Raw genomic sequence first — 21384 nt, forward strand, 5'->3', positions numbered from 1 at the left:
GGGTGAGGCAGAGTTAAAGAAAGTGTCTTGGGAGATTTCTCTTCCTCTGGCTTCTTTCTGTACCCCTTGTCTGGTGTGAGCTGTAGTACCACGCCCTCATAATGGAAAGAAATCTCTGAAACCATAAGCGAAATAAATCTGTCCTCCTTTTAGGTTTTTGTTGGGGATTTTGTCATAGTAATGAGGAAGCTAATACACTCTAGCCTGCAACTGTTCTCAGTTACTATGAAAGGGAGTTAAGTGCTCTTACTCATCAAGAAACCAACGGAACGCTTTCAAATTAGAACATTTAAAACTTCTACAATTTTCAGTAAATCTTCAATCAAATCAACGTATATCTTAAATAGCTTTCCTATTTTCCATTAATAATGGTTAATCTTATATGAAAAAGAAAACAAAGACTCCAGTACTTACTAATGAATTGTATTTTAATAGAAACATAGCTTATACCATTCTTTGAAAAAGCATTTTATTATAAACAACACTTATACACAAAACCAAATAATGTTGATATTACAGTTCTAAAAAACGTCTTGGTTTATCTGAACAGTTAGGATGCAACTTCAACAGTGATGGCCTCACACTTCCCGGTCTCTTGGTCTGTGCACGTCACCTGTAAAGATCCATCCCTAAGATATAGAAAATAGGTTTCATCAGCTCAGTTTCTACAAGCACCAAGTCTTTAAGGAAGACTTGGAAAGTTTCAAAAGAAGTTTATTAAGACAAAGATTAAATACGAGTTCAGTGTCTTTAAATTTGGCCTGTGCCTTTTCTAGGAGGCTCTTGGATTTCCTTCTAAACCTCTGACCTCACAGCTATATTCCCTAAAAATCCAAGACCATAAAAGCTTAAAACTTTACATACACTCAAGACAGGTCATGCCAACTCTAACTCAGGCTCTGTCAAGGCCATTCGAGATCTTTCTAAATATGGTTTACAGCCTATATTATTCCTAAAGTCAAATGAGAAATGTTTCCTTGAAATAAACAGTAAGATGGCCTTGCTAGCAAACATGGTAACAGCTGAATGTGGCTAGCAACAAACTTCCTGGAGTTTCCACATAGAGATAGAAGGGACAACAGAAGACCCACAAGGCTGCTGATTACTCGATAGACACCTTTTTCCTAAAATAGAAGCGCTCACTAGGAAGAACTGCAGTGTTCTAACAAGGGATTTGCCTGGAATGATAATTTAGCCAAACTAAAGGGACCAAGTTTCAAAGAAACTTCATAATATTGGAAACATTTCATTTTGTACCTTTTCATAGTAAGGACAGCTAATATATCACGTAATCCATTTTCTTTTTTATCTAAGTCCTGGAGCACAACCTGTTTGTGTAAAAGCAAAACAGATAAACAACAAAAAAATAAAGGTAATTCAGTACTTTCTCATTGTAAAGGATCAAAGTTCTAACCAAAACAAACCTTTTAAAGTGGGACAGTTTTCAACTATCTTACCATTTAGAGAGAATTCAGAAATTAAGGAGTTAAGCCTTGTTAAGAGGCTTATATCTCCTTTAGAAAGATATAAGACAATTACTGTATCTGTCCTTCTTTTATGTCATATCTGATTAACATGATTGTTGTTAGGAAGTATTGTCCTCAAAAGAACCCAGACTACTTTTGGAAGTAAGTCATTGCCCGTAGTAACACAGATTACCCTTCAAGCATACTTTCTGTGTATACTTGGAATGCTATCCATTTAAAAGAAATATACAGAATTTTTGGGTAACATTTGTCAGCAAGAGGTGTTATGAAAGTCTGTCATTTCTTAGTTTCTGAAAGATAGGTGTTCCAATACACCCAGTTAGAAGTTCAGCATTGCGCCCTGGACTCTGCCAGGATCAAATTTAATGATTTTATAAGTCGCTGTCCTGTGACTCACTTGGCAAGGGTGTGTGAACATACGGGAGCACAGAAACCTTCTCCTCCCAACTTGGTTCCACATATCTTCTAAATTTCCTTTTTCTTTTTCTAAGACAGGGTTTCTGCGTGTAGCCCTGGCTGTCCTCAGATCTCCCGAGATCTGCCTGCCTCTGCCTCCCGAGTGCTGGGATTAAAGGTGCACACTACCCACTACTGCCCAGCCTGCAATTTTCTTTCACAGAACTATTTTATCTTAGTTATTTTGTGTGCATACGTGCATGGGCCTTGACAGGCGTGTAAAGGTCAGAGAGCAGCTTGAGGCAGGCGGTCCTGTTTGAGCATTACCTCGTACGGCATCTGGTATTTACCAAACAGAAAATCTTGTCTTCTTCTGCTAGTTGCCAAATTACTAAGATGAGCCAAGAGCACAGAGAAGCAAACACAAAATGGTTTCATTCTTCTTGTTTCACAACGCTGACCAATGATCCCTTCTCACTTTGGAAAGTTGAGTAAGTAGAAGCAGCTTAGTCTTAGGAGTTCCCAGGGTACATATTTGTATTAATGGAGATGGGAACGGAATTAACTTCAGGAGGAAAAGTGGAAGAAATATTTGCCTGAGACAAAGTTGTAATGTCCAGGTTTACATATTTACCTGTGCAAACTTGGTCTCCTCTTTAACAGAGTTCTTGCCCTCAGACTCATAGAGTTCAAGGCAAACAGAAGATATACCGCCAGGGGCTTGTAGCGTGTGCTGTCTTCGCGCTGGCAGAGGAGTCCCAGAGGGGAACAGCACTGTGAATCTGTTGGCACCTGATTCATCGACTCCCTAAGAGGCAGGAAAGCAAGAGGAGTGTGCTGGTTTTTATCTTTTCAACTGAAAACAGCCCGTTATTCCTGCTGTAATGGACATACACAGTCCTCACTGATACTCTGGGAAGAGGACAGAAAACACAGGTACAGCCCCCAGGTCCACCCCCCTTCCCCATATTTAATTACTCACTGATACACAGTTCTCTCTACAGATGCTAGAAGCTAGCATTAAAACTGTATTTTCAGTTTCGTGGGAAGTCAACTTGTTCCGCAGATACTGAGTGACACAACATAAAGAGCCCATGAAAAGAATCACTAGTCTAAACTTAAGTTCCTCCCGCACTTGTTACAGGGCTTATGACATAATACCTCATGAAGGAAACCTATGGCAATCACTTTGTAGTAACTACGTAACAGAAAACTGAACACACCTTAACTAAAATATCCCGGGCTGAACACTCGATCAGGACAGAGTCGTCCCCTGAGGTGCTCTCCTTCCCAACAAGAATCCCGGCCTCGATGGCTGCACCGATAGGGATGACCTCATCTGGAGGGATGGAGTTGAGAAGGTCCCCAGCTGGGAAGAGATCTTTAATCAGCTGCTGCAGCCTTGGGATCCTTGACGATCCACCACACAGCACAACCTAGAACAAGAAGGACAGGATGGGCCAACGCTACCCCATGAGACCATGTCCGACACAGTTACCTAACGTACAACAGGCTTATGGGCTTTCCCTCTCAACAGACGGAAGATACAGAATCACAGCACAGCAACAGACATTGGGCTTAGGATCAATATGGTATAGTTTAATCATGAAGTCAATTGATAGCAGGAATTACTATTCTGTATCATCCCCACAGTTTATAAGGAATGTGTTGTACACCACTTCATTTTTGTAACCAGTATCCTTAATGGAAAACTAGCAAGGACCTTGAGGAAAAAAATATGTTTACATTTTTAAAAAATTTGAAGCTCTTGGTATGCTATCTGACTAAATCCCGTCTTGAAGAACTTCATTTAAAACTCCTCTGTAAATCCCCCAGGTTTCTGATTCATCCAATCACCATCCGAGACTCTGGACGTGCAGGGCGCTGAACTAGCCCAGCCTGGACGGGAGGTCGTCAACAGCCACTTATTTAATCTTTTAACGGAGGCTCCCCAAATTCAGTGTCGCCGAAGCTCGGCTAGAACAGGAGTGCCCTGGGGAATGTGGACGAGACAGGGACCACACCAGTCTGCGGGTGATGGGTGAGACAACCAGTCTTGTTTGTTTTTTTAAAGTGGGTTTGCCTTTGGGAAGGAATTTTTTTCCTAAAATTTTATGATCCTAGTAAATACAGAACAAAAATGTAGAATGTGTCTTTTAAAAAAATCTCATATTCAACAAAAAGCTGTATTAGTAAACTGTAAGTTAGCATAATTCAACAAAAAACTATTAGTGACCCCCCCCCCCAAAACCCCTGGAAAATTTTGGTTTTTAATGTTTCATTTTCGGATGAAAAGTACATAGTGGTACCATCAATGTTAACAGTAAACAATCAGCTCATAAGAAACTACTACATAAGGCTTTAGTTTACTGGCAGACATCACTGTAGACATGGTGCTAATCATCTGTTCTTACTACTGTAGTGCCAGTGTTTTAAGTAGAACATCTGGAAGTGTAGACGGTGCCTACCTTGAAGGGCTGCTGTGAGGATTAAATGTTTTCATGCCCATAAAGCCCAATCGTTCTCTCCCTTCTCTGTAAGAGGACCCATCATGGCGGGCCTGTCTCAGAGCCTAACCACATACACTGTCGTACCATATCAAACAGAAGCATTAGAGGTAGCGGGCGTTCTCAAATGTTCATCGTCTTTCACAACCCCATGGGGCGGGAACTGCGAACAGCTGCTCCTTTAGTCTACATCCTGTGGTTGTGAGGTCAGGGGAACAGCCATGGGAGCGGAGCTCCGGCCAGAGTCTGCTGGACATGCAGCCCAGGTTCCTACTGCAGCAAGGGCAGTGCAGACGGAACACGGTTGGGGTTTTAAATTCCTAAAAGCCTGTATCCACAGCAACAGCAAGGCTAAAGGAGACGCTACGTCAATTCAAACAAGTCAGAGCTGTACTCAGTGTCCGTTAAATGAGGAAGGGAACTGACACTAACTCATCACCCATGGTACGGTTTATTTCCGAATGTTCCCTGGGTGACATTCCAGTTACTGTCCCCAGGAACCCTCAGAATCATCTACACCACTTCCATGGTGAAGTACTGCCTCCGTCTTATAAGAGAAAGTAAGACACAGTTACATGCAGCTGCTTGTTCCCCCTGAACTGCAACAATGTCCAGGAGGGAAGCCATAACTTCAGCAAGCTAAGGAAACCTTTTAAGGTCCCACGTGGTCTGCCCCTCAGTTACAGAAGAATAACACTGGCTTTGGGGACAGCAGGCAATGAGGCAGGGCTGCCTGCAAGTGGATAGGGCGTTCCAGGGAGTCATCTGGCTGGTGAGGGTTTTTTTTTTTTTTCCTTTTCTTTTTTTTTTTGGAGCTGGGGACCGAACCCAGGGCCTTTTGCTTGCTAGGCAAGCGCTCTACCACTTAGCTAAATCCCCAACCCCTGGTGAGGGTTTTCCCATGATGCAGCTTCCCTGGAGCTGCCTATGTTCCTATAGTCATCCCTTAAATTGAGGAACGAATCTGGGTTAATCCTGCACCTACTCCTCACTAACCTCAAGGTCGTCAGGAAGTCACTTCATCTCTGCACTCGAGTGTCTTCTCACTTATCGAGCTGGGGCAGACAGCAGTTCCTACCCACCTCAGAGCTGACAGGCACAGGCAGGACAGACTTCACTATGTGTCTGTCTCACATGTACAGAAACACACTGGGAGGGGACTATTCTGGTTCGTGTGTGTGTGTGTGTGTGTGTGTGTGTGTGTGTGTGTGTAAAGAAACAGAATATACATACATACATGAGTTCTCCAGATCATTCACATTAACAAAAGTAGTTCCGAAACATAAATATTTTTCTACACTGTTATTCCCTGTTTTAGATCTGAAACTGTCCCTAAAAGACGGTGGGAATGGCCAGAGCATTACCTTGTTAATGTCATCTGCTGTAAATCCACTCTGCTGTAGGAGCGCCCGGACTGCTTCTATACATTTGTTAAAAAGCGGAGAACAAAGAAGCTCAAATCTTGCTCTGCAGCGACAGGGACAGGGGACAGAGGAGAGGGCAGAGTACACTTAGTGCAGTTCTCGGAAGAGTGACCGATCTCAAGAACTGACTGCACATCAGCAGACACTCTGTGTGTGTGTGTCCCGGAGTTATTCACCTACACGGCTGTTACATCCAATTCAAAGGGAGGGCCGTCGCTCATGCTCACCCATCAGCACCCAAAACCAGCTAAGAAGACAGGCAAATCCACGGCATGCCCAGCAGTAAGTCTCTGCGAACACCAGACCTGCTGACTAGGCCATTTCGCTCTTTCTATGTCCACACTTTCACAGGCATTCCCAGTCACACCTACAGCCTGAGATCACGTCACAGCAACATGGAGTCTGTACAAGAAAGCTGCGTGCTGACACGGAGGACTGAGATCCATCTATCCATGAAAGCTGGACGGCCTCATCTCATACTCAGTGTTTTAAAAGTTACCACACTTTATTCATGAACAGCAAGAAAAACCCAGATATCGCCATCCAACCCACCCACAGCAAGTTGTACAACTGCCAACACTGCTGGCTGCTCCTTCTGTCCTCCTGTATCTGATCATTTCCGCATTCGAATGTGTCTGCACGGTGCTTATACACAGACAGACAAGCACCTCTACCCGCTGAGCCACAGTCAATTTCTTAAATGCAGGTGAGAGCGATTTTAAATTTTCTTACCTACAAATACTAAATATACTTTATAGTTGAAAATGTTTGAGATAAATTCCTTTTTCCACAGATATGAATAAGCAAACACAAATTGAGTATTTGAAAGACTCGGCAGTCGGCATTGTAGACACAGAAACAACGTGAGGATTCTCAGCCCCTGAAGAGCCTTCAATGCACGTTAGCACAATTTCTGTCCTTTGGGCTACACTAAAGAGCTATTCACCAGCCACAAAGGCTCCTGGGAAGACTCTGTAATGTGACTGAACTGTAACAACTACTTAGTCTGTTACGATCTGGACAGTGAGGTCCCCTTGCTGCAGATAACCGAGGAAGGAAAGAAAGGCTGGAAAATCCCACACGCAGTGTCTGGGCCTTCGTGTAATTTCACCTGGACACATTGCAGTCGAAGTCTTGACCTTCATACAAGGAGTCCACGAAGCAATTGGCACTTCCCAGGGTGGACAGAGAGTGCTTGGCCACCTCAGCGCTGTTCATCAGCTTCATCATGGCCCGGGCACTTCCTCTCACATCGTGCTTGAACAGCCTAGACACACGTTTGCAGTTTAAAGGTCCTAGGTCATTTACAATTTAATGCCACCATATTCTAAACACCATCACGGCAATAATAAATTAATCAAATACTAGTAACGAGGCCTCTAATGCTGGTAAACGTTTCTGTGCACACTGTCTGGCCCCTCTCAGGGAAAGCGTGTGTGTTTTTACACTATTTGGAATGGCTGTAGTAAGTACCCATGAGAAACCGTCCTTTGATGTGAGAGTCTACAGCAGGCCAGACAATCAGGCCGGAGACTGTGTGTCACCGTTACGTCACCACACAGTCACTGTGTATGATGGGAGCCAGGTGATAACACTGCTGAGCTCATGGTGCTTCCTCACGCCCCGAAAGATGTGTGAGTTAAAGTCTGTCATCTGCAGCGTGGGTTACTTTAAGTAATGATCAATTGTTTTGTTAAGCAATACCTTTATAATAAAAAGCAGTACATGTTTTTATTCCATGTGGGAAGTCACCCTTTAGAAAAAAAAATCAAGTTGGCCTCAACTTGAGTGTCCCCTGAGTGTCCCCTGCCCTGCCTTGCAAGCGCTGGGACTCCAAATGTGCACGGCCATGCCTGGCTGAAAAGGCACCGCGCTGAGCCAACTTCCGAGGACATTCTGATTCACAGATGAACAGTCTAAAACACGGGGACTGTAAAAACTATCAGACCGGAGTTCAGGTCCCCTACAACAGGCTCTACCTCCCCAGCCACAGAAATCTTAAAAAAAGAGACAAGTTTAAATTGGCAAAACAAACACGCCGAGCGAGCCCTTGGGGTGAACCCCGATCACTGGGCTGGGCACTCACCTCTGGAACTCCGAAGCCAGGTACTGAGCTAAGCTGTCTGTGAAATGTGCACCCCCGATGTTGTCACTGGTGTTAGTGGAAAGAACCCGATACATCCCGCTGTTCACTTCCATGATACTGAGCGACAAGGATGTTCCTCCCAGCTTAAACACCAAAACATTGCTTCAAGAGAGAGAGAAAAAAGGGTAACGAATCTGAGAATCACAAGATTTTAAAGCCAGACCACTTTTGAAGCCATTCTTTGAATCTATTTATGAGAGAGGGCTGGAGAGCTGACTCAGCAGGTAAGAGCACTGGCTACCCTTCCAGAGGACCAGGGTTCAATTCCCAGCAACCACACACAGGGTAGCTCACAACCACTTGTAATGTGATCTGCTGCCCTCTTTTGGCATGCAGGTGTACATGCAGATAGCTCTCATATACATACATACATACATACATACATACATACATACATACATGCATACATACACACATACACACACACACACACACACACACACACACACACACACACACACACACACACACACAGAGTCACAATGAGGAAAGTCTCATCCACTCGTCTCCTGTCATGTGCTGGACTGAGCTTTGAACTCATGATCTTCTCAAACCAAATCAAAACTCCTTTCAGTTAGTTAACTGAAGAATCTATTTGAGCGACTAGACCTCAAAACACTAACTTTTCAAAGTAAATCAAACAAGGGGTTCATGACCATTATGAATCTGAGTGGAATTAAATACAGCGATCCTGTAAATAGTTTACAAGTTACTACAACATAGCCTACCGATCCAACACAGGGCAGTAGAAACCAGCTTCCCACTTCATATATTTAAATATATAACAACTCACAATTTCTAATATTTTTACGTTAATCCGCTTTACCTCAAAATAATTTCCTAGTGGTTTATACACATTAGTTTCTTTGACCATGAGAAATTTGGACAGGGTCCAACTATTTGAAAAGGTTAACACTGTATCGAAATTAATTTCTCTGACATGTGTGGCCATCAATGCTGTTAAATTATACCAGCTGTTCCTAAACATGTCTAAAAACTGAAGCAGCAGCGAGATCAACAGTGCTCTGGTATCAGCTGGAAACGGGACCACTCTACAATTAGCTAATCTCCACGACAAGATGAGGTGACAGGAGACGGTCAGCTTCTCCTTTCCCTCTTTCCCATCTCCACAGCTGCTCAGCACGAGGAGAATTTCCTAGGTGCTGGCGGGCTGCTGGAGTCCTCCTGAAAACTAGAGATGTGGTTTACCTCTTCCCGGTAGGGCAGTCTTGTCCAATTCCATAGGCCAGGAGAGCTGCAGACGGCTCATGTATTAGTCGCAACACATTAAACCCGGCGGCTCCAGCTGCCTCTCTGTGAAGAGTGCGCTCAATGAATTTTGTATCACGACACCCTCAGTCCTACACACAGCTGGGCTCAAAGGTTCAGGCTCTGGCAAGTGATGCCCCAGAAGACACAGTGGGAGAGCAGAGCCCATGGGAAGGAAGGGCCGGAGCTTTCTGTTTTAAAATGCACTGGTTTTTGACAATGGTTTGTGCTTATACTGAATAAGAAAAAGAAAACCTATGGGCTTTCTCTAGGGCTATGGGGTGCCACACAAGCATGAGGGGTCCGGGTTTGAGTCTCCAGCACCTTCTACCTGCTAGAAAGAAGTGGCTCCTTATCTCTAGCAAGAGGGACCCCTGGTTCTCCCACCGACACACGCCCGTGGTGCCTAATAGCACATCAAGGTCTATGCCAGCTTCTAGGCTGTCAGTCTAGTCAACAGTATCTGTCACACACTTCAAAGCCCCCCACCCTGGCTTACCGGTTCCCTCCCTCTCCAGTACGTGTTTCCCTTAAAGCCCTGGGAATCCCCTCCTTCCCTCTGCTTTTCCCAGGGGCAGCCCCAGTGGTTCTGAATAAACTTCCCTTTACCCAGGAAGCAGCTATCCTGGTTTCTTTACAGTAACCATCTCATTCAGCAATTACTTTTTTCTTTTCATTATTTTTATGTATTTCCCACAGAAGCCTCAATCAACTACATGAGACAGGCAAAATGATGCACAAACACCATTTACCCTGGTGGTTAAAACAGCTCCCATCACAACAGGGAGGACACACAGCATCTAATGACATTACCGTGAGATACTGTGCTCCCTGAGCTGTTCCAGAGACAACTTTACATTTTATTCCCGAGTGTAATCTCTATCTCTTTTAACTATGTTAAGACAGTTAACACTCACCCCAGAGCAGACTTCTGCTTTTCTCCAAAGTCAAAAGGGACGGTAACAACGACGTCGTTTGCATCTGAGCCCAGGACAGAGTGTGCTGTTTCTGTGCATGTAAAAGAAGCACAAATAAATACACTGTGGTGACACACGCTAGGCAAGGACACTCTCCGTAGTTTCCTAATGGAAGCCCAAGACCTTCTCGCCAAGCAGAGATCCTGGGCCTGCCCACCCTGTCCACTCCCTCCTGTGGCTTAGGTCATGCCACTGTGCTTCCTGTGGTTCTCGTGACAGATTGCGGGCACAGAACCAGGTCCTTTCCAAGAGTGTGGCGCTTCAGCTTTGGACTGTCAAAAATCTACATCAGACTGCGTCCGGGGAACTAGTTCTGAATGCATTAATGTGAAGAGACCCCACGTAAGGACTGCCTCGCCTCCAAGAGTCCTTTTGTTCAACAGTGTTTCTCTAAGTATCCCTGGCTGTCCTGGAACTCACTCTGCAGACCTGGCTGGTTTCAAACTCACATAGATGATCGCTTGCCTCTGCCTCCCACATGAGCCACCACCCAGGAATGAGGGATTCTTAACTGGCAGACTCTGTTTAAAAGAATCTGAAATTTTATGTAACTCTGGTTCTAATTTCAGGTATGACCTGTCCTTACAGGGAAGGTTAAGGTCAGACCCAAGCAAAGGCTGGTTTAGATCTAACTGCTAATTTGTGGACTCGCTGTTTCTCCTCAAATCTGTGTGTGTGTGTGTGTGTGTGTGTGTGTGTGTGTGTGTATGCACGCGTGCCTACAACTCACAGTAGGCTGAAATGGCCAGCCACAGGCCCAAAGCATACGTCTGTCTCCAATTCCTCCCCACTGGGAAACACTGTCCCCACTTTTTTAAGTGATCATTTAAAAGTTAACAGGGGCCGGAGAGGTGGCTCAGTGGTTAAGAACATGTATTGTTCTCTCAGAGGACATGAGTTCAATTCCCAGCACCCACATCAAGTAGCTCACAATTGCTTCTAATTCCAGCTTCAGGGGATGTTTCTAATCTCAGGCACATGCACATATACAGACTTTCTTTTTCTTTCTCTCTCTCTCTCTCTCTCTCTCTCTCTCTCTCTCTCTCTCTCTCACACACACACACACACACACACACACTCACACACACACACACACACGTACATGTAAATAAATAATACAAATATGTTTAAAGAAGTTGCAAACTAAAGTAAGTTATTAACTTTTGCAGTACCTTTCATTTTACTGAATATCAGTCTGGCAACATCTTCTGGACTAACGAGTTTTGTTTCTTCTCCTGTATCTATTTCATACCGCAACTTCCCATTTTTCTCAATGACCTAGAAAAATTATAATTGTACCAAATACAGAATAATTTAAATAAAACTTTAGATGAGTTTCAGCTTAACGCTCTATGCCATGACCTCTGGCAATGAACTACTTTGAGGACGGGAAGAGAGTAGAAGAATACTTACTAAGCATTTACTTTCTGAGATGTATTTCTGAGCTTGTGGATCAGCAGCGCTGTTCATGGGGAAATATAAAGACACCTCAGCATTAAAATATTAATATCGTAGACACAAAAGGTGAAGTCTGCACCACTGAGCAGATAAAGAGTATACCAACAAACTAAACTGTTCGGTAATAACACAGAAGCTTGAATTTAATGGAGTGGTTAAAACAGCTGTAATTGTTAGTCATCACATTTCAAAGTATAAACTTCCTTGTTCTGACCTTGCCAGACATTTCTGAATGAGCTTGATCTCATACCTGCCTATGATCTTATACCCTCTATTTTCATACCCACAATCCTGAAGACCCAACCCCTGAGATCCAAAGGGCTTCTGTAACACTGAACTCAGGGTAAACTCCTAACCCACATTTGTTGCTTGGTTTTTATACTTGGCAATTAACACCCAACACCAAAATCAAGCAAAAGTGTGAACGAACATTTATAAGGAAAGCTGTGCTCTTGGTGCATACACCAAGACACTTTAGATTAATGCCTCATAAAATACCAAGTAACTGCCCATGAAGTGAAAAAACGGGCAAATTAAAGATGCTAATACCAACGAACACAACTGTCACTTTTCAAACTTACCACCCACTCAGGCTTTCTGATAGATGCCAAGTGGCACCTGTTATTTTGGAGACATGCTCAGAGAGGGACAAAGCCAGGACTCGATCCCAGCCACATCTGCTAACCTGGTAAATGACCGCTCTTTCTGTTCCTCAAAGAACTCTGATCCTTGGCTTTAATTTCATGTAGAAATGAAAACGAAGTCTGCACCTTTCTTGTAGACTTCTAAGGAGCCATGGCTGCTCCCTACAGTCTTAAAAGTTTAATAGGGGCTGAAAATGAATAGCGGACTCCAGTGGGCCAGGAGCCACTTGAGAACCTCGACCCGTGCCATCTAAGGGTTTAGAACAGGCTCATTTAGGACTCTGGAATCACACGCAGGTTCACCTTACCTGTCTTATATCACCGAAAAATTAATTTGAGAACGAATTAGTACAGGCCAGAGGTAGGACGCTTGCCCCAAGTGTCACAGCTAATTAATGAGGTCACAGGCCAACACCAGACCTACAGCGTAGGGTTCAGGAAATTATTTTTTCATGAAATTGCTTGGCCTTCATGTTTCCCAAATCTATGGACCCCATCCTAGATATCTTAAGGGAGGGTAGAGAAAGCGAGACGAAGCTTCTCCAGAGTAGGAATTTGTTCCGACGCCCCAGTCCCACGTAATTCTCACGTGTTCAGACCAGAATTTAACTGGCCAGGAACGTCTACTGACTGTACAGAGTGTAAGTTACTAACCGATAGATAACAGAGGTTGTTTTCAGGGAAGGTATTTTATATAGAGATTCATGGCTAACTGTCATGCAAAGAGGGCTCTTCCCTGTGGGAATAGGATGCACAAACACACGTAGGCACAGGGGGCGAGACAAACATACGACACTGGAGGGTCACAGGCAGACACACAGCAGGGTGGAGGTGACGAAGGACCGGTTACCATCAGAAAGCAGTGGACAGACCCACAAGTACACACAAGTCAAACTTTATTTGTCTACAGCAGGATTAGGTTAAGTGACGGACAAAGGTGGGCGACTGGTTCGTTCACACCGTGCCCTGCAGGAGGAGTCACGCCTCCCACTGCACCACAACTTCTTACGAGCAATGCATGTCCACCTTATCCTCAGGTATCTCTCACAGTGGTCAGGGCCCTGGGTTTGGCAACACCAGCACTCACGTGCTGTGTGGCCTCCTACCCCACTCCTGTTACACCCCCACAAATCTAACTGTACATTTGTTCATCTGTGCGCTGGTCCTCACACCACCCCCGTGAAGTGGGTAGGACGGGCAAGCGTTAGCTCCCACTTGAGAGGGAGAGCCTGAGTTAAAGAACGGTGGAGGCTTGTTGGAGGAGGCAGGGCTAGGCCTGAAGCTCAGGCAGGACTCCAGCCTGCCTCTCTGCACGTGGCACGTGGCCACGCACTGTACTGTTTCACGTGTGTTCTTGTTAACTCTTCAGGACCGAGGTCTATTCCCTTCTTTTGGTCACTCTGCCCATGAGGGTTTTCAAAATACCTCAACTCTAACTCTTCTGCCCCAGCCTGTCTCCCATGTCAAGCAGATGCCCATCACCATTAGATCCTCATGACACAGGTCTGGGTCTCCTTAAAGCACTTGTGTTTTTTTCCAGGAAACTATAATTACATTCGTTTTATTTGGTTACAACAGATATGTGCCTTTCCACATCATGGCCTCAAACCCACTTATATGTTCACTCCAAGGAAAGAAAGGCATCAGTGGGCGTCCTTCCGGTATGATGATTAGAGCTTTCAGCAGCATAGCAATAAGTGTCCACACTCTGGAGGGCCTTAAAATACAGTTGTGAACAGTACTTCACACGTTCAGCGGCAGCCGCTGACTGAAAATACTGTAAATAGCCCACCTCCCCAACGCAGCAACAACCGTGGCAGGGCTGGCGTGGCAGGGCGGGCTGTCCAGCCAGATTCCAGCATACTCCAGCACTCCCACTGCTTACTCTACAGCAGCTGGTTCCCCACCATCTTAGTTTTTTTTTTTTTTTTTTTCTCCTTTTTCTAAGAACAACATTTAATTGGAGCTGGCTTACAGGTTCACGCCATTTTAGTTTTCTGTCCTTTTCTTCACTAATTCAAATTTCCAGCTTCCACTAAGCCTGACTACAAAGCGACACTCCCCTGCCCCACTCCCAAACCCCAAACCCCTCCCCACACACCTGCTCATTTTCACCCATTTAAAATCACAATTTACCTGTGATTCTAGAGTTCTATAAGACCAACTCAGAACCAGTTCAGTGTCACCACCTCCCCGCAAGGATGTGTGCCTCAGTCAGGGGAGTGTGCTTGCTTGGGGCTTGTGCTTAAAGAGAACTATCACTGGGTAGAGGCCTCTACCGTTCTCCAGGCTGAAGGGCAAAGGCTAGCTGCTCTCTTTGATCATAGCCACTGACCCTACCAACTCCCGTTTTCATCACTTAAATAAAGTTACCACTCTGGACCTAGGCTTGCCCTTAGTAACATGTCAGTGCCCAAACGAAACACCGGCTAGTACAAACAAAGGCCATCAGCCACAAGCAGATTGGAGATGGATTGATGCAAATGCGTTAATCCAGGTTATTTCCATGTTCAAATGGCAACCGCAGTGTAAACACACAATTTAGGCATTTCAAGAGCCTCAGATATACGAATTGCAAAGAACTTACTCAGATGTTCTACTTCATAAAACTGTCAGTCACTATTTTACCTCATAAAGATCTACCCCCCACAGCGCTCAACTAGAAGCTCATCTCTACAGAGGCCAGGAAGTAGTAAAATGAAGGGGTTAGCTGGTTGGACTACGAGGGCTTGCTAGTAGGCAGGTCAGGGATAGAGCAGTGGAACTGTAAGACACAAAGACACAAACGCAGTCGTGACCAGACTAGTGAGCCACAGAGAGGTGTAAGATGCTGAGACCTCAACCTAAAAGGACAGTAAATTAAACATGTAAAGGTCCAAGCAATGAGGTCGGGGGCACCGCTACACTTGTGTGTGTTGTAAACGAACGTGCTTGCCCCAGCTCCCCGTAGCCAAGGGCAATGCATTAATAACTTACATGTGTATAGTGCTTTCAAACTTTAAAACCTTTTCACATCTATAAGCCACTTGATCCTCACAACAACCCTGTGAGGTAGGCAGGGCAGGTCTGCCTCGAGAGATGAGGAGACCATGATAGAGGTAAAGAAAATTGCCCCACACGGTGAGGAAGCCAGGACAGGCTAGCTCATGGATTCGGTTCCTTCTGGTTTCTACTGGTCAGCTCTTTGGAACGAGGCCTTTCCATTAGTGGAGAACCTGAGGACAAGGAACTCTTCTGCGTATTAACAGTTCATCTGTTCTTTCTCTCCTGAAGACACAGACAAGGAGCCAGGGTTCCAGAAGGAGCTTGTTAGAAATAGCCTTGTACCAGTTTGGGAAATGTATGCACTCCCAGCTCCTAGCTTTTGGTATCTGAGATCAGTCTCTGAAGCAACTTCTCAAGCCCTAGCTGGAAAGCACCCGTTGCTTCTTCCACTGCTGTCGCCAGGCGCCTGACAGCCGTGACAGCATCCCTGCGCAGCTCATTGGCGGTGTCTTGCCGGGCACTGGCCTCCTCGCCCATGGCAATCAACCTGTCCAGCTTCTCTTCCTCTCTGCTGGAGAGTTCTCGTGCCAACCTCCTGTTTTCTGCCAATTCAGCGGCAATGGTTCTGGCCACCGAGTGCTTTCTCTGCCTTGTGCACCTTGGAGAGGGCTCGCTGGTCAGAGGTCTATCCTCACCAGAGAGAAAAGCAAGCCTTGAGGAGGAACCGGGAGGCTGTGGTGTGGAGAATGCCCCAAGGGGGATTCGGCTGGTGCTGGTGCAGGGACTGCATTCCCTCGACACAGCCAGTCTGGTCATGGGGCTGCTCTGACAGGGAGCTACTGCACCTTTGAAAAGGTGGTGGGAGCTGCGGTAGTTGAGGGTCCCTTGAGAGCACCCTGAAAAACAAAGCCAGAGCATTGCAAAGAGGACATTCCTGCTAAGGGGATGCTCGCAGCCAGCAACAGGGCTGAGGCACTTAGAAAAGTATGCAGTTCTTGAGAAAGCCTCCGTGCACAAGGGGATAAAAGGGAGATAATTCTGTAATGTGGCTATCCTGGCTTCTTTAACTGGCTATAAAAATGACTGTGTTCCTGAAGACGATTTTCTTGTGGCTATCCGACTCATTCCCCCACCCCTGACCCTGCTGCCATGAAGTCCTAAGTACCTTCTAATGCCCAAGGCCAGACAAATCATTCAGGGTTGGAGCACTTGCCAAGCATGCACAAATAACGCCCAAGCTAACATGCTTTGAAAGACCATGTCTTTACATGTGAAGAGTCTGACTACATACCAGGGTCATAGCTAAAAACATCGGAGTACTTTATTTAAAAAGAGAGTTCAATGAAACAGAAATGAAAAGTACTCTCAAGAGGGTACTATCCAAACTCTTAACGCTATCTGGGACCAAGTGACTCTGAGACCCAGTCCCTCTCATGTCCCGGGAGTTACCTGCACCTGAGGATTCATCCCAGGAGTCCTCGATGTCACTGGCTTCGTCCATCCCATCACTGATCCTCAGTTGGCAATCCTCATCCGATTCCTTCACTGTTTGCAAAACACGCCGATGACAAGCTGCCCGAGTCCTTTTCGCTTCCTGAACACTGGCTCCCTCATCCCCTGGCTTGTCAGAGACCACTAAATCCTGATCACAGTGCTTGGCCCAAGCGGTGGCCTCCATTAAGTTGTCTGGGTCAGTTACCGTCTGATTTCGAAGAAGCTGATCCAATGTATCATAAAACGGGCAGTGCGGTGGACCCCCCAGACTTGTGGCCCGGGCCACACAGGCCTTTAAATACATTGCCTTCAGAACTTTAAACTTGGAGCGGCACTGGCGTTCGGTGCGGCGGAAGCCTTCCTGCTGCATTCGCTTAGACACAGCCCGATAAACGTCCGCATTGTGATGCACAGTCTGGAGACGCTGGATATACTCTGCCTCGCCCAGTATGGAGAGAAGAGTTCGCGTCTCCTGTCTGGACCAACGGATGCCCGCACTGCTATTGGCGGTAGCCATATCAGTCAGGGAAGGGAGGCTACTGAAGCAGGCTCCTGGGCAGCAGGGCACAGTTTTGAAGGCGTGGGGGGAGCTCTGCGTGTTCTCAGCAAATTTCCAGGAGCCAGCGGGTTCTTCCCTCCCAGGGCTCACTGCTGAGAAGACGGGTCCGAGGACCACACTTCTGGCTGGAAGGCCACAGGGGAATGAGAGTTACCGGGCAGGTGTAAGGAGCATCCTGGCAGCAAGAGAAGCAGTGCTACCCTGTGTGTAGGTCACATGGCAAACGGCCGAGACCTTGGGAGTTCATCCACCCACGGGACGTGCCCAACCATGGGCTTAACAGCTTGGTAACAAAAGGACAGGCTCTTGTACAAAGGGCTAAGCATATCCAGGGCTGAGACCCAAGCTAACCATGTCTGGTTCAGTAGTTAGGCCGCGAAGGAAAACATAAGGCAACTTCGGCCTAACTTAAGTATCAGCAGGACCGCAGGTGGCCTAATGGTATGTTCGAACGGTACTGGATTTTTTCCTGACTGTGGCCCATTTGCTGTGGTGTGTCTATCTACGTGTTACCCGTCTGACTCACTGGTGTGTTCTTGCTAAATGGACTTAACTTTCAAGGCCAGAAAAGCAAGCTTGAGCTGGTCTGCTGATACACAGTACATCATAGGGTGAATGACGGCAGAAAGGAAACAGATGCGAACACCACCGGCTTCCAGGGGATCCACACAGAAACATTCCATCTTGACTGAATCAGCATTAGTGCTCTGGTTGTGATGCTCAACTAGCAGGACAGTCCCACTGACGGAAACGGCGAATCTAACAATACACTGGCTGCCCTCGTTTTCATTCAGAGGAAACTAGAATTCTCTCTGAACGGGGAAAGTGACTTAAAAATACTGTCTCCTTAAGGACTCTGGCTTCAAGGCCTATCACGACTCATTTATGATTCGAAAACATTCGATGCCAATTTCTTTTTAATACGCTTAGCAGTACATTTTAATACGCTTAGTGATATCCACCAACACTAAAGGATATGGGATTATAGTCACGACAAAAACATCTGAATTTGTCCTCTAACACCGTCTCCTTGAGTTTGGTGTGAGGTGGCAAGAGCAGCGGGGTTGGGGATTTAGCTCAGTGGGAGAGCGCTTGCCTAGGAAGGGCAAGGAAGCGCAAGGCCCTGGGGTCGGTCCCCAGGTGGGGGGGGGGGGGTGTTGACGAACACGCCCTTGGAAATGAACAACCTCCAAGTTTTAAATTCCACACAAGGAAATGCCTAACGTTTCTATTCTAATCAGATGAGGTAGAAAAGGCAGAGGGGAGAGAAGGATTAGAAGTCCGGACCTGCAGGCTTATCCTATTCCCCACTCTACTTTGGGAAAGTCACAGATTCCGGGTGCCTTGACCTCCTCGCCTGTAATTATCAAAGGATGGTACCTGGCCGACCGGTTTTTATGGGACGTCGAGAGGACCCAATAGTATCATAGATGTGAAAGCACGCAAAACATCCTCGTCGAGCACCACTGCTCCAGTGAAAAATGAAAGGGCCCTAATTATTACCATAATCTATAATTTGAGGAGACAGAAGTCTGGGGAAGCAAGCCTCTGGAATCTTCCAGTTAAAGCCATAACAGATGACTGACCTGCTTCTTAAGATATTCATTGAGGCGTTTCTCCAGTGATTACATTTGTGAGTCAACTGGAAGAACCAGTGCCCAGAAAGTGTCACAAGAAAGCCCAAGGACTTGCAAAATCAACAGTTGCTGCCTACATTATGACCAACAATAAGAGATTTTGCAAAACCCCAGCAGCAATGCAGAGAAACCTTCAAACTCCTACAAAACGATCCAAGTTCACTCCGTTCAAGCAGATTTAAGAACGCAAAAAGCCCGAAGAACCACTTGTGACTGGCACAAACGACTAGGAGTGTTGGCATTCATTAACACTACAGACCTGTCAGCAAGAATCGAACTTCTGAACAAACCCACTCTGGGGAGCTCCCCAAAGTAACCGCCAGCAAACAGACTGGAGTGTCTCCCCTTTCCTTGGCATTACGTCCAGAATGTGCAAGCATGTTTTTCTTCTTTTGGCTACCACAACGTAAAGTTCTTTATACCATACCTTCTGCCAAGGATCTGTTTTACTTTCACTACCGTGCTTGAGATATTCCTTATCCTACTTTGTTTTGCCGCCAGTCCAACCACCTGAAAAAGAGCAGCACTTCAGGGACAATGCTCATGACGCTTCATTATTTTCAAGAACGACCAATGAGGGGACTAGACGGTACCTGTTCACGTTCTGAGTAAGCAACAACGGCGGGCGTGACTCTGTCCCCCGCATCATTCGCAACCACATCAGCCCGGCCATCCTAAAGAAAAAGATGACCCAGGGTTAGTTCTCTCACACTGGAGTACACCATCTCACCGAATAGACCCGCAGGTTGTTCTAAAGTTGTTGAACTTTAGAAAAGCCATTCTGCCTGGCATTCACTCGGGTGTCTGACTGATGGCCACCGAGGCCTTGAAGTCATCTTCTGTAAATAATCAGTGACTGGGATTTATGGGGTAGCTCTTCCTTTGGGAACCTCATTAGCAAGACACTCCCCCGTAATGGCTGACAATCACTTAGGTGGTAATGGTTCCTACAGACAATTCCTAGATCACAGAAGATGTTCTGGTATTTGGGAACTGAGTTGCTAAAAGGCCTTTTTTTTGTAACAATAAAAACATAAGGCTTCCCGAGTTCAGTCCTCACAGACTGCTCCACCTTGCAAAGCCTTACTATACTGGCAGTGTCTCTCTTTCTTAGACTGTCCTTCATAAATCAGTCCTTTAACTGCCACTACTTGTTACCCATCTTTAAATAAAAGGCTTTTCTATCCCATGCATTTTTCCACTTAGTTCTGCACAGTAAGCTGGGTCAAATGTATACATTCTATACCCAGCAAGCATGGTTACACGACTCTCCCACAAATACAGCTCTTCCCCCCACCTCCCTACACATGCAGTAGCTACTCCCCTGGGACTTTCCCTATAAATCACATAAAGCTTAAGGCTGAAGCTCTAGCAGCAGGTAAATTCCTTGGCATTGTCCCTCCTGCATCTTTATTCAGAAGAAAAAAAAGCCATAGTTCCTTGTCAAGTTCTCAGTTCTAGAATCATCAAGTGTGTATAGCAGTGTCACTTTTTAACTAGGTACCCTTCTCTAGAGCGCAGTTCCACAGTGCTGCTGGTTTCCCAGAAATTCCAAATACCTCCCACCTCCGGGAACCCCGAACCCGTGACGTCATTGTGACTTCCTAGGGAATCTGCGGTCAGTTGTCACTAGGACCTTTTTGGCATCCTGGGGGTCCTGACATCCAGGCTTGTTCTAAGTATCTTTAAAGAAGGATGTCCCCCGCCCCGGGGACTCCTCCAGGCATCCTGGAGCCCCGATGTCTTCTGAACTCTTCTGCGCATGCAATGGCCCGAGCTTCGTAAGTGCACCCTGCAGGCTTGAGACTGCTCTGGGCATCCCGGGGCCTTTCTGTCCCTAAAACTTCTCAGAGAAGCCAGCAGCCCAGGCGTCAGACGTCCAGGAGGACATCCTGGAGTATCCAAGATCTCTCCTCCGCATCCACCCTCCATACAGCGTGCTTGGCTGTGGAGGGAGAGCTGAGAACCCGCAACACTGTCACTTGCTTGCATGCACTGTTCCCGGGCGGATGACCCGGAGCCCAGAGAATAAGGTAGCAGCCACGAAACCCGGGGACAGCATGCCAGTCTCACCTTGTAGACAGCCACACAGGCTGATGTGCAGCCCAGGTGCACGCCGATCGCCGCCATAAGGCGGCGGTGACCAAGGCAGCTCAACGACGGGCCCTTCAGCAGCCGTAGCTAGCCGGCCTGGAACAAGCCCATCAGGCACTGCGGAGACTTCACGTTCCCGCCCGCCTACTGCGTCCGGTCTGCGGCGCCGGCCTCCCGAGTCGCAGCCAATTAACAAAAGGATTCCGCCTTTCATCAGAACGGTTAGCCAATAGTTTTAGCTCATCACTCCGCGCTCCTTTGGAGTTCGGCGTACATGACGTTCCGCGCACGCGCAAACCGGAAAGGC

General features: G+C 46.3%; 2 protein-coding genes across 3 annotated transcripts; both read right to left on the reverse strand.

Annotated features, from left to right (window-relative positions):
• Window positions 1-407: 407 nt before the first annotated feature.
• Hspa14 (heat shock protein family A (Hsp70) member 14) lies at window positions 408-21217 on the reverse strand. 2 transcript variants are annotated; one of them, XM_032884540.1, is made up of 14 exons: window positions 21057-21217; window positions 19577-19657; window positions 19411-19493; window positions 11620-11668; window positions 11379-11484; window positions 10147-10237; window positions 9170-9274; window positions 7901-8062; window positions 6926-7081; window positions 5755-5857; window positions 3107-3319; window positions 2518-2691; window positions 1258-1328; window positions 408-629 (listed from the first exon to the last, which is right to left on the reverse strand). In XM_032884540.1, the coding sequence occupies exons 1-14, from the start codon at window positions 21111-21113 to the stop codon at window positions 551-553; spliced, it is 1530 nt and encodes a 509-aa protein (XP_032740431.1). In that variant the 5' UTR covers window positions 21114-21217; the 3' UTR covers window positions 408-550. The 2 variants fall into 2 exon arrangements, with proteins under 2 accessions (XP_032740431.1, XP_032740432.1); XM_032884541.1 differs by lacking the exons at window positions 19411-19493; window positions 21057-21217 and having other exon boundaries at window positions 19577-19656.
• On the reverse strand, window positions 14930-17389 carry LOC116883412. Its single transcript, XM_032884539.1, has 2 exons — window positions 16743-17389; window positions 14930-16189 (listed from the first exon to the last, which is right to left on the reverse strand). Exons 1-2 carry the CDS (start codon window positions 17302-17304, stop codon window positions 15666-15668), a joined length of 1086 nt encoding a protein of 361 aa, XP_032740430.1. The 5' UTR covers window positions 17305-17389; the 3' UTR covers window positions 14930-15665.
• Window positions 21218-21384: the final 167 nt, after the last annotated feature.

The sequence above is a fragment of the Rattus rattus genome, chromosome 14 (assembly GCF_011064425.1).
Source record: "Rattus rattus isolate New Zealand chromosome 14, Rrattus_CSIRO_v1, whole genome shotgun sequence".
NCBI lineage: Eukaryota > Metazoa > Chordata > Mammalia > Rodentia > Muridae > Rattus > Rattus rattus.